Source organism: Acomys russatus, chromosome 4, assembly GCF_903995435.1.
Source record: "Acomys russatus chromosome 4, mAcoRus1.1, whole genome shotgun sequence".
NCBI classification, from domain to species: Eukaryota; Metazoa; Chordata; class Mammalia; order Rodentia; family Muridae; genus Acomys; species Acomys russatus.
Genome location: NC_067140.1, coordinates 83,929,782 through 83,942,961, shown reverse-complemented (window position 1 = coordinate 83,942,961; position 13,180 = coordinate 83,929,782). Strand labels below are relative to the sequence as shown.

Sequence of the window (13,180 nt, the reverse complement as noted above, 5' to 3'; positions counted from 1 at the left end):
TCTGATTTGCCTTTATCTCAGTAAGGAAGAAACGGCTAAAAACAAGTGGCCCCACTTGTACTTTAACTTTGTAGAAAAATGCCCTAAAAGGACCAGATGAAGTAAACACACATGGAAATATAAGGCAGGGTGAGACCAGGAGACCACGAAAAGCACCTTCCCAAGTCGGGTCAATGCTGTGTACTCTGATTAAGACAAGCAGTGGCTTAGACGGCAAGAGAATCAAGCATTCGTGTGATTGACATGTACGGTTACACCAGGGTTAAGTGAGCTATGCTAACTGCCATGTTTGGCTGATGAAATGTAGTTGAGATCATGCAGATCAAAATGTTAACGGGAAAACGATTAAGTGTGATATAGACGTGCAAGCTCATGGAAGTTTAGGGAAATCTGGAAGGCCAGTCTTGCCTCCATCCTCGCACAGACAACTTTTTTTCCTTAGGCCCTGGCATCACTTGAAATATAGCAGTCACACATGCTTCTTGACACACAACGTCAAGTTCTCACTCCATGGTGGTCAGCGAGGGAAGGTGTGCAGGCACTGAGCCTGTCTGTGGCGCCAGCTCACCAAGCTCACTGATGGAAGTGCTAAGCAGAGCATCCTGAGACAGCACTGCTTTGCAAGCAGCATCTGTGGAACCGTTCTCCTGCATGGCAGGCACATTGCCTTGGACTTCCAGTAGGTTGTTAAAATGGCTATTTTCACCAAAAGATAGTAATCTATCTGAAAGTTTGGTCGATGCGTATTCATCATCGGGGTGTTCTGTCTTATGCCCTTCATCATTCTTGAGTGAGCCATCTACAATGACAAGGAAAGACTTCCATGGCGTATTCTTATCATGTATCTACAAATAAAACAAAACACGAGTCACTGCATGTGTCTCTAAGTTTCCCAATTTATAGATACTTATTAATAACACATGGATCTTTTAAAAGAACAGGTTCTCCTCAAGGCCAGGCACCATAGCATACAACCACTAAAAAACCCATAATCCTAGCACATAGGAGGCAGAGATGGGAGGGTCACAGGTCCAAGGTCAGCCTGCACTACAGAGCCAGAATGTGTCTCAATCAAAAAGTAAATATTAAAAAAAAAGAAACAAAAGATCTCCCTGCCTTTTAAATCTTCTTTCTAATGAGTCACCCCTGTACTAATTACCAAATATCTGCCTTGAACAGTAGCCACTGTGTGCAAGGGTTTAACAGACTTGGCTATAGGAGGCTTCACTTTATTTGCTGGGTGTCACTGCAGGACGCCCAGGACAGACCTGCTACCACCTCTGACCCGGACTAAAATAATGACAGGTATTCAGGGTTAGCAACCTACAGGCCAGAAGGGCTTTGTTTTCAAGCAGACTACTTATCGCTTACTGAGGTGTGCCTCCGGAGAGTGGACTTGTCAGTAAATGTCCGTCCACACGCATTGCACATGAACGGCTTCTCTCCTGTGTGGATTCGATGATGGCGCTGGAGGGCGTTTATCTGGGTGAACTGCTTCCCACACTGGTCACAACAATAAGGCCTCTCTCCTGAACAAAGAAAGAGAAGGAAACTACTCAATGACATCTTCAGTCCACTTTATTTAACTCTCGATACACATCTGCACACCCAGCATAGTCTGAGCACTCCCCAAAAGGAAAAGTTACATTCCAATGACTCAAGGGCTACCTGCAGAGGCACCGAGTGTACTAAAAATAGGTCAATTCTGTGTGTGCAGCTGACACTGTATCTGAAATACAAACCTCCTATCCATAGTAATAGACTGTCCTAATAGCATACCATGTGTGTGCACATATGTACACTACCATTCCATTCTTTATCCCTGTGTATATCGGAAAGATGTGGATCCATACAAACATCCATACTCAAGCCGTCACACCACAGGAAGTTATGTGTCCTTTCAGTAAGCCCCATGCTGCGAACAGACTTCCCCTCTTGCATACTAAAGTGTTCTCACTTTTCATTTTGTCAAAATCAGAAACTGGGCCTACAGGGTGGCTCAGTGAGTAAAGGCGCCTGCCACCAGCCTGAGGATCTGAATTCAGTCTCCAGGACCCACATGGAACAGGTGAGAACCAACTCCCACAAGCTGTCCTCTGACCTCCACACACGTCAGTGCACCTAGTCACCCATGCACATACATGCACAAAATAAGCCTAACTAATTAAAATATATGTCATTAGCCAGGCAGCAGTGACTTAAGCCTTTAGTCCCAGCACTGAGGAGGCAGAGGTAGGTAGATCTCTGAGTTCAAGGTCAGCCTGGTCTACAGAGTGAATTCCAGGACATTCTTGGCTATACAACTCTGTCTTGAAAAATTCCAAACAAACAAACAAATAAATGTGATTAATAAATAAATGTAATTAAAAATAAACTACAAACTCAAAAGTATCAAAACTGGGTAGGAAGCTAGACTGGTTCCTAGCATTTGAGATGTAGAGAGAGGAGCATCCTGGGCTACATAGCAAGTTCAAGGACTATATGAAAATCTTCTCTCAGAAAAGAAAACAACAATAGGGTCCACGAATTAACGAATGTTACAGCATTCACACAGCACGCACAAGGCTGTATGTTCAATCAAAAGCCCTGGAGTAGGTAAAAAGGTTTAAAAATAGTATCATTTTAACTTTAAAACTACTTTTAAAATGCTACTATAATAAGTTTGATCATTTTTTTTTCCTCCTAAAGCTTCTGGTTCAGAATGAATTTGAAATGCACCTCACAGGGTCACATCCTTTTTGTTTTTCGAGACAGGGTTTTTTTCTCTGTGTAGCCTTGGCTGTCCTGGACCCACTTTGTAGACCAGGCTAGCCTTGAACTCACAGAGATCCGCCTGCCTCTGCCTCCCCAAGTGCTGGGATTACAGGCGTGCGCCACTGTACCCGGTTCAGGGTCACATTCTTAACGCTCAAGCTGCTCGCTATTTTGAAGGCTTTGGAATCTTTCTGGAACTGGCTACTTCCTAGTGTGCTTGAAGTAGGTTAGTAGAGCAGACCCTTAAGATTATAGCAGCCCCTGGTTCCTGCTAGCCCTCTCTGGTTTACCAGAGTGTGAAGAACTTCTGTAAGTTCCTGCTGCCATGGACCTGGACGTGCTTTCCCCACCAGTGAGAAAATGAACCCTATGAAATACGGAGCCACTATGAGCCATCCCTGGGAAGTTATCATAGTCGTGGTGACACCAAAAACATTCTCCAAAAGACTTTTTAATAGAACTAAAACTGAACTGTTTTCCTCGCCAGATTGAAGTATGCTGCCATACCTGTGTGGACTTTAGCATGCTGGTAAAGGGAATTCCGCTGGGCAAAGGTCCGAAAACACACTTCACATTTAAAGGGTTTAGATCCAGTGTGGATTCTATTGTGATGTTTTAAGTACTCCTTAGAAGCAAAACTCTTGCCACATGTCTCGCACATAAAAGGCCTTTCACTACATGAAAAGATGACACAAAAATACAAACAACAGCGGCATTAAAAAAACTGGAAGAGGAAGAGCTGCTCTTCTTTCTACACCTTTGAAAGCAGCAGCCAAACACTTTCTAATTAAACATCAAACATACCTACTTGCTACTTGATAAAAGGGGTGAATATCCTGGAAAATCCAAACAGCATTCCATCGAACAAGAATCAATGACTACTGTCCTGATTAATTCAAGAAATTTAGTATTGCAAATTAAGTAACTTCTAGGCTAGTGGCACCAGCCAACTTCACTGGGCTGCAGGGCAATTTCAAAGCCTCACTTTTTGTTGTTTTAAGTTCTTTGTTGATTCTCCCAACTCACTCATATAGTCAACTGGTGTGATCCCCAATTTTACACACATTAAAAATACGGCTTTCATAAAATTTTAATACAGTAATAGTCATGTGCAAAGACCAACTCTAAGTCTATGGTACTGCCTCCCCAGAGATCCTCTGGAGCTCTGCGTTCCAGTAACAAATGGTCCATACCTCATCTATCTGGACTATACTTGATCCTTGGGCCTGTGTGAGTGTTTAGAGGTAAAATACATAAGCAAAGGAAGACCTGGGTGAGTGAGTACAGTGCACTATACAGGCTCCATATCCTGTATTGTTTACATCAAAGGTTTCAACCACAGGAGTGTAATGCTGTACCAGAATACAGCCACCTTTAACTTTCCCTCTCATGGAAAACTATCACAAATATTTTTAGAAGTAGAGATAAGCTCATATCTAAATATCATTATTTCTCATGTGAGTATTTGCTCCTGGTTACTGTCCAGGTTTTCAACAGTTGGCACTGACCATGCCTAATTGTTCATTCAAGCACAGATGTGCCCATGCAATTCTAGAGTCCTTCCTCCAAAGGGCCACACCATGAGCTGGGGTGTGGATTTCCAGCCTACTGAAGCACGCCCTGTGGTTGGCCCATCATGCCACTCCTGATTCTGTTATTAAACACAGCAAGAAGAAAGCTGATCACACAGCTTTTCTCAGATTTCAGATAATTTCTTTAGGACTCCTGAAAATAGACTTAGGGTTACAACAGTAGCAACTGTTTTATACCTCTAGATATCTAAGCCCTATGTGCCCTGTTTTAGTGCCCAGTGGTCCCAGACGGTGGCCATTTGTACAGAAGCACTGCAGACAGCAGGTGCGTCTGTAATCTGCTCTTACTAGATGGAAAGCTGAAACCCTGGCCATAACCTGCACTCACTGCTGTGGAGGATCCAACTTCTAATGATGCAACTGCAGTTTTCTCCTATAGCTAGGAAAGACAGTCAATCACAAGAGTGTGGGTATTTACCTGTGTGGCACCTTTTATGATAAATCAGCATGTGGTTCTGAGTGAATCTGCACCACATTCATCACAGACAAAAGGTCTTTCCCTGTATGAACTCTGAAAGTACAACATTCAGATGATAACTCAGGGTATATTTCAAAGGTCACTTTGCAATACAATTTCCAAATTCCTCTGTATTGTGCAAAAACCATTTACTCCAAGAGTGCTGGGAAAAGGACTAATGGGACAGATCAAGAGTTACCACAGCCCAGGCAGTGGTGACCCACTTGGAAGGCAGAGGGGGGTGAAATATTACCAGTCTGGTCTACAGAGCAAGTTCCAAGATGGCCAGAGATAAACAGAGAGAGACCCTGCTCATGGCCAGGGTTCGCCCCACCACAAATGGAGTTTCTGTGTGAGACCCAATGATTGATATCTCCACCCAGTTCCACACACCGCAACGGAATTGGCCACTGAGAGGTCCTACATCTCTCCTGGGCCAGACTGGGCCTTCATGTATTTTAATATTAAAGGGCATCATTTAATATTTGAAAAAGCTTCCTCATTTGAATAACCTTAGGAATTTACAGTCAAAGTACCATGTCACCAAACATTTTACTGTCACTTCCTAACATGACCAGTCAGTCTGAGAGAAATCTGCTCTTAAATTGCTGAGGACCACACAAGAGTATTTCAGCTTCACAACCAGCATGATGCAGCCATCAGCCATGTCTGCTGAGTGCTTCCTGCACAAATACTTTGAACTCAGGTAAACTGAAAGATGACTACCACCATGTTCTCTCCCCAGTCTTAGAGGGCAAAGGTAGAATACAGTAGAAAATGCAACTGCTTGTCTGGAATGACAACATATATACCAAAAAATTACAACATGACACATGCCTTGGATGCCAGCACTTGGGAGGCAGAGGCAGGCACATCTCGGAAAATGCAAAGCAAGCACAGCCTATACTGCCAAAGACCAACAGGGACTACACAGTGAGCCACTGCCTGACACAGTGATTCTCAGCCTTCCTAACCCTGCGGCCCTTTAATGCAGTTTCGCATGCTGTGGTGCCCCAACCCTTAGTTTTGCTGCTACTTCATAAGTGTAATTTTGCTACTGTTATGAAGTATAATGTGACTATCTGATAAGCAAGATATCCGACCTGTGACCCCTGTGAAAGGGTCGTTCAACCCCCAAAATGGTCCCAATTCACAGGATGAAAACTGTGTGGTGGCACACGCCTCCAATCCCAGCACTCAAGAGGCAGAGGCAGGTGGAGCTCTGTGAATTCAAGGCCAGCCTGGTCTATAAAGTAAGTTCCAAGACAGCCAAACTACACAGAGAAACCCTGACTTAGAAAGAAAGAAAGAAAGAAAGAAAGAAAGAAAGAAAGAAAGAAAGAAAGAAAGAAAGGAGGATGAGAAGAAGAAAGAAGGAAAAGAAGAAAAAGAAAGAAGGAAAGAAAGAAAGAAAAGTTGCTACTCTCTTACAGTCTGAAAATAATTAGAAAGCATCATGCAGAGGCTGGAGGGATGGCTCAGTGGTTAAGAGCACTTGCTGCTTTTGCAGAGGACCAGCATTTGGCTCCCAGCATCCCTAAGTGGCTCACAACCATTGGTTACTTCAGTTCCAGGGTATCTGACATTTACATTCCGATCTCTTAGGGCACCAGGCACGGTAAACATACATACATCCAGGCAAAACATCATATACAAAAATAAATAAATAAATAAATAAATACATCTTTAAAAAGCATAGCAACTGTTGCCTGATTCTTAGATTCTAATTCTTAGATCAGCCAATGAATGGCACTTCCAAGCCCCGAGAACTGACAGACCATAGGGAAGAGTCCTGCAGCAGTACATATCACCTCACACAACCTCAATACTGCTGTGGCAGGAAACGCCCAGCCTGCTCAAGTACAGAGTACCATGAGACCTCAGGCCGCCCAGAGGCCAGGCACACAGCACCCAGAGTTTTGGATGGCTCTGCCGTGCACTGGCCTCTATACAGGGGAGGCGGGGCCAACGGGTCTCTGAGAAGTTGAAGAGCCATTTCCCTGACTTCCACCTTCAAAGAAGATTCAAAATTGCCTCAGTTTCCCAAGTCCTCGAAGGTACCAGTGGGGAAACAAAGAGCTATAGACATAGACATTGTTGGTCCAAGTCCTAAAGCCACCTCCAACTGGTCAGTGCACGTCAGCACTGGGAATCCACGTCCCTGCATGCAGGCTAGCCCTGCTCCACATAGCAACCTTCCCAGGCAGCCGCACCTCATGTGGGTCTTGAGCGCTGAGGGCTGTGAGAACTTGGCATCACACTTGGTGCAGCCGTAGGGCTTGTCGCCTGTGTGTGTGCGCTCGTGCAGCCGCAGGGCAGTCTTAGAGCTCAGGCCCTTGCCACACTGGTCACAGTGGTGCCGCTCGCCGCCACCCTCATGCACCTGCAGCACATGCCGTTTCACGTCCTTCTTGCGCTTGAACTTTTTGGCACACATTTCACACGGGAAGTGGCGCTCACTGCTGTGCACATGGCGCTGGTGGCTCTTCAGGTTGCAGCGGTTGGCAAAGGTCTGGGCCACAGGTGTCACAGCGGTACACCACCTCAGTGGCCACACCGTGGTGGTACCTGACATGTTTCAAGAAGCTCTTCTCATACAGGAAGGCCTTCTCACAGACTGTGCACTGGAAGTTATTCTTCTTCTTCTTCTCCTCCCCATCCTTCCCTTCCTCCTCCTCCTTCTCTCCTTCCTCTTTCTGCAGGCCTTCCTCCTGTTCCACACTAGCAGGGCAAGCTGCACTTTTAGACGCCGGCTCGGACTCCATCCTCTCATTGTCCGGGTCCTGGACACAGCTGTCATTCTCTACGGCTTCCTCAGCACTTTTCTGCTGTTCTCGGAGCCTTCGTGTATACTTCTTTTTAGGGATTTCCACAAACACCTTTTTTCCAGCCAGTCTCCCGCTGGCTCTTCTGAGTTTAGGGTAGGGAGGCTTAGCCACGTCTTTCTTCTTGTCCAGTTTGTCCTTGCACTTCTTGGACGGCATTTCTGGTGAAAGGCTATTGCCAAGTCTCTCTATTGGGCAGTCAAAGGAATCCACAAGGCCATTGGCGTGAGCATCCTCCCCTGGTACGCTTGCTTTGGAGCTGGGGGTCACACTCTCCTGGGGGCCACTGCTGGCCTCCACCTCCTGAGACTCAGAGAAACTCTGCAATTCCAAAAGGACCGACTCCAGCATCTGCTTCTTCAGCTGAAAGCATGTCTCAGACAGGTCCAAACACTTGAGCTTGTCAGCCACTTCCAGCATGCGCTGCACACGGTCTTCTTCCACCTGCACCCTGGCGGTGTAGACAAACTCCAAAAACGAAGCAAAGTCAACGACCTGAACTTCTTTTAAGTGGACATTAGTCCTGGTGCCATCTGTGCTGTTGTCGTTCAGGAACACCTCCTTAAAAAACTTGCTGGTTGCTGCCAGCACTGCTTTATGGGCCATGAAGTCTTCACGGACACCTTGGTACTCTACGCTGACTGTGACGTCACACAGGTGGCCCAGGAGCTGGAGCTCGTGCATCTCGTGCAGAAGGTTCAACGGTGAAGATTTGGATTCCAGCAAAACGGTGCCGCTTTCCATCTTCCTTCTATAAACAGCTTTGGAACAAAAACAGGAACTAATTAGCTCATGCATGAAGAATCTCTGAAGAAAAAGGACTTGAAATTATGAGGGTTACACTAGTTCTTGAGAAGATAAGTAGTAACTAAAAACCCAACTTTTCCCATTGAAAGATTCAAATCACAGCTGGATGTGGTAGCATCTATAGCCCCAACACTGCCAGGTACAAAGCCAGCACTTAGAGGGCAGAGACAGGAAGATCAGGAGTTCAAAACCGATCTCAGCCACATGGCAACTTTGAGGCCAGCATGAACTATAGGGGATCCTATCTCAAAACAACAAAAGCAAACAAAACAAGAAGGCAGGGAGGGAGAGATGGCTCAGCAGTTTAGACAACATACTGCTCTTGCAGAGGACCCAAGCTTAATTCCCAGCACCCGCACTGGGTGACTCACTGTCTCTAACTACAGTTCTAGGGGGTCTGACTTCTCAGACACTGTACTCACGTGCACATACCCTAACGAAGGCGCATGCACATTATTAAAAACAAAATGAATCTAAAAAACAAAACAAAACAAAAAACCACACATAGATACACGGAGTCAAATTCCAGTTCATTTCTTAGCAGTTCCAAAAGTTCCAGAAAGGCTTTTGGAAGAAATACTCTCATGAAAACAATACTGGCAAGACTTCCCCAGTGATAAGCACAAATTATTAATTTACCTTTAGCAAAATTCATTAAGGCAATAATTTGCTTATCAAGGTCATTTCCTAATCTACTCAAATACATTCTAAAGATAGAGGAAATTTTATGTCTAAGTTTTTTTTGTTGTTGCTTTGGTTTGGTTTTTTATTTTTGTTTTTTGCTTTTTAAGCAAGAAAAGTCATTTGATAATCACTTCTACCTCTGAAAACAGTGAGTGCTTCCTGGAAAAATAGTTCAAAACCTCATCCTCATTTGCAATATCCTTAAACACCTGGTAGATGGTGTTACTCTCCTGAAATAATTCAAATCCCAGAGCTTCTACAAACTGTCAAACTGTGTTACCTTGAGCAGGTTAGAGCCTCTCTGAACACTCACTGCCTCCTCTTGGAAGGCCCAGTTAGCCTGAGGCTTTAAGGAGAGCAAGATAGTAAATACTTCCAGCTGGCCTGACATTTGCTGGCTCGACATTTGCTGGCTCATGGTGGACTTCCTAGTAAGATAGCTGGTTAACTGGCCAATGGGAGTCTTGAACCTCTACCTCACGGCCTTGTCTAGGTTCAATTAAAGTTTCTCAACACATTCCTCACCCCAAAATGACGAAATTTAAGATATTTCCTCTGCAGTTGCCATATCCCCCAAGATTCCTCTCCCGGACTCTTAAAATGCTAGCCCAACTTCCTGTCTTCTGCTCTGTGGACTCTTCTCAGACTCAGTCCTCTGTCACTGAATCTAGTTCCCTTTCCAGGCTCGCTTTGTTTCCGAGTCTCCGTCATCTAGAGCATTCCTGGATCTCCTGCACCAGACCCTAGATATCACCTTTGATTCCACGTGTCTACCAGGACTTGCCACTGCCTCTCTGTTTCATTCAAGACATCACTACCCACAATCCCCAGTCTCAAACACAAGCAAGACTCTCCCAGGGAGTACAATCCCAAATTCAGCCAGCACCCGTGGAACGTCGGCCGGACTGAAGGGGACTCTACAGGAAACACGACGTACCTACTGAAGAAGCTTCAATAAAGGAAATACTAGAGTGAGAGCGACGAGGGAGTCCTGCAGAGCCAAAGCTCTTCAGAGTCCTCATCCCAGCCTGAGGACAAAGGCCGCAGGCCCCTCACTACCTGATACCCATAGGGCCAGCCTGACTTCCTTCTCTCGCCCTGGCCCCTCAAGGTAACTCGAAGTCCTACCAGGAGACCTGGCAGCGATTTCATCATCAACCAAAAAGGCCCTGAGCAGGTTTCCCCGTTTACCTACAATTAAGGGGAGGTGGGGGTAAGACACCGGTCAAAGCAAGCGGCTATTTGCGGCCTGGTGACAGCTGTGTTCCACAATCGTTGGCATTTGGCCGCTTCTGGGTATGCCGAGCAGCCTCACCAAGGTCGCTAACGAGCCGAGGGGGTCCAGACTCCCAGGCCAGGCCTCCAGGAGCCGGTGCTCTCCGCAGCCTACCCACCATAGAGGGAGCCTGGTTCTCACTCAGGGAATAAAGCCCGGGTGGCTATGCCTCCCGGAATGCACCACCTCCGTCCCTACCTTGGCCACCCCGAATCCCGGACCACCCAGGATCCTCCTAAGCCGCGGGAGAACGAACTCTTTCGGCCAGGGTCCAGTCCCCTCCTCCGGCCTCCAGAGTCGAAAGGGTCCAGCCTACCCTTCTCGGCCTGGGTCCTCCCCTACCCCCAGCCCTGTGCCTACAACCCCGCTCCCTCCCAGGAACAGCAGGCAGAGAGGACAGCCTGGAAGCCACACCAGGAAGGCAGCACACTCACCTCCTAGCCACTGCCTCCGCGGGACCCGTAGCCTAGTCCAGGCCCGCAGGAACAGCTGGCCGCAGAGTCCGCTGATTGGTCGCCACGAGCGCGCCCCGCCCCCTGACGGGCCCCGCCCCCCACGGGCGAGGAAGGAGGTGCGCGCTCACGTCCAGCTGCAGAGGCGGTTCCGGCCGTTGCGTTCAGTGGTTTTACATGAGCTTGGGCAGGGCAGTTCCGGTATCTGTCACCCGCGTCTAGCCGTGCACGCGCTTGCGCAGAAGACAGTAATGGTGGGGGGCGGAGCCCGCTGGCGGAGTTGGGACAAACGTCCCACCAGGTTGCTGCCTTCTAATCCTCAGCTTGTCGTTGGGGTTCTGGAGGTCGATTATTTGGGCTCTCCTGGGTGCCATGGTAGGTCAGTTCTAGGCCTAGCGCTGTGGCCATGCTCGCTGCGGCAGAGTGAGAAGGCTGGCACAGCCTCGTTTTTTTTTTGAGTCCTTCTGCTCTAAATCTCATCTTTGATCTTAACTAAAGCCTGGTCATTTGGAAGTCCTGCCTTAGACTTCCAGTTCCCGGTAAATGTTGATCATGTTTCCACCCACTGCTAATACTTTAGGAGGTGATGGCTGATGACCTCCCTAATGCCATCAGCAAGGAAGACCTCATCTTGCCTAGAACAGAAAGTCTCTGGCCAGGCTCTCCTTTCGTTGAGCATTTAGTTTAAAAAGCTACGGAGTTCTCTCTTTGAAATGTACTTAAATCCTCTAGAACACCCAGTTTTTTTTCTCTAGACTGTGGAACCTGCTTGTGCAAATGCTTTGCTTAGTTTAAACTAGCTCCTGCAGCAAAAAGGCAATCTAATCCTTTGAATTAAGCCAATTACCTGAGATAAAAATTCGCTTCGATTACAAGGTCGCTAGTTTAAACTATGTATGACTTCAATATATATTGAAGATTATATCTTGAAATACATTTTAATATATATGTATATGTGTAATAAGCCATAACTGCTTTCCTACTACACAGAAGAATGAAAATTTGCCTTGTGCATCTTGGATTCCATTTTGTGTGACTTGGAATAATGTAATGCTTGCAAGATATGTTAAGGAGCCAACCACAAGGCAGCTTCTGTGAGCCAAGCAGCCTTGAATATGTTGATGATTCAACCCTAAGCTGTTAGCCCCTTAATCTTCATAATAATATGGTATTATAGGGAATGTTTGTGTGAATAAACTGAGCATATTCAAATGGTAAATTTTCTGTGTGGAAGAAAAATGAGGTAGAGAAGAATTCAGACTCTAGCTCAACAGGCTGAGACTGCTTTATTGGAACAGGGAGGGGCCCCAACCTTGCTGTGGGATGGAAGTTGGGTGCATTTAGACGGGCTGATGGAGTGTGTGCGTGTGTGTGTGTGTGTGTGTGTGTGTGTGTGTGTGTGTGTGCAGCTACCAAGAAATTATAGGCCCCACACCCGTGTGCGGGTGTTGGGGTGTGGTTTAACTTGAATCAGAGTGGGTTTTTTCAATACCCAGGCATATTGTTTCTGCAAGTGGAACAGAAAGGCCAGGAAGGAGCCAAGCAATTCTTTATGGCTAGTGGCTATTACTCAGTATAGCCCAAATCAAGTTCTCATGATCTGAGGCTATTACCCACCGGTATGTACATCCTACTTGCCAAGAACCAGTAAGTGTTGGAGCTCTGATGGGAAAGGCTTCCCCTACAGAAGGGTGACAACTCTGCTCCAGCTGCTGCAGTGAAAGGTCTCCCCAAAGCAAGCAGAACAGTTTAGAAGCTACCCTTTGTGGCAAAATCTGCTGAGGCAAAAAGCATTACAGCTCTGCTTAGAGAGGGATCCTGGCAGTCAGGGGCCAAGGGATACCACAAAGTCACACTGAACACCACGCCTCATGTTAGTGATGTATTGGGAAGGGAAACCTGGGGGTGAGGTGGGGGGCTGCCTCTGCTTGGATGAGAAGCAAGTGTGAATGCAACAGTAAGCCAGGCTTATATAGGATTTCTTAGAGGGCAGAGTTTTTCAGGGTGGGTGGAGATTTCCAGGGTGTGGATTGGTAGGATTTCAGGTCCTCATCTTAGGGAGTTCAGGGATTGATGGGTTTTCATGCTCAGGGATTGATGAGGTCTTTTTTCCTTTCTTTGTTCCTGCATCTGGCCAATGGGTCCAGACAGAAGACTGCAAACAGGTCCTGCAGTAGGACCCTGCTGCCGCGCCCTGGTGGGAGGTGGGGGGGGGTAGCAGAAGTCCTGGCAGCAGCACACTGTGTGTTGCTCAGGGACTACAGCCTACCAGCCCTACTCTACAACTCAGGGTTAGGGTAATGAATTTGTATCTCATTCTAGCTTTTGCTAGA

General features: G+C 46.7%; 1 protein-coding gene across 1 annotated transcript; it reads right to left on the bottom strand.

The window, feature by feature from the left end:
• Positions 1 to 299: 299 nt before the first annotated feature.
• Positions 300 to 8,547, bottom strand: Gzf1 (GDNF inducible zinc finger protein 1). The gene is given in 8 exon segments (XM_051144793.1): positions 300 to 845; positions 1,372 to 1,529; positions 3,262 to 3,428; positions 4,737 to 4,815; positions 4,818 to 4,844; positions 4,847 to 4,857; positions 7,017 to 7,318; positions 7,320 to 8,547. Coding segments are annotated over 8 exon segments (2,193 nt in total). The 5' UTR covers positions 8,427 to 8,547; the 3' UTR covers positions 300 to 503.
• Between the last annotated feature and the right edge of the window lie 4,633 nt (positions 8,548 to 13,180).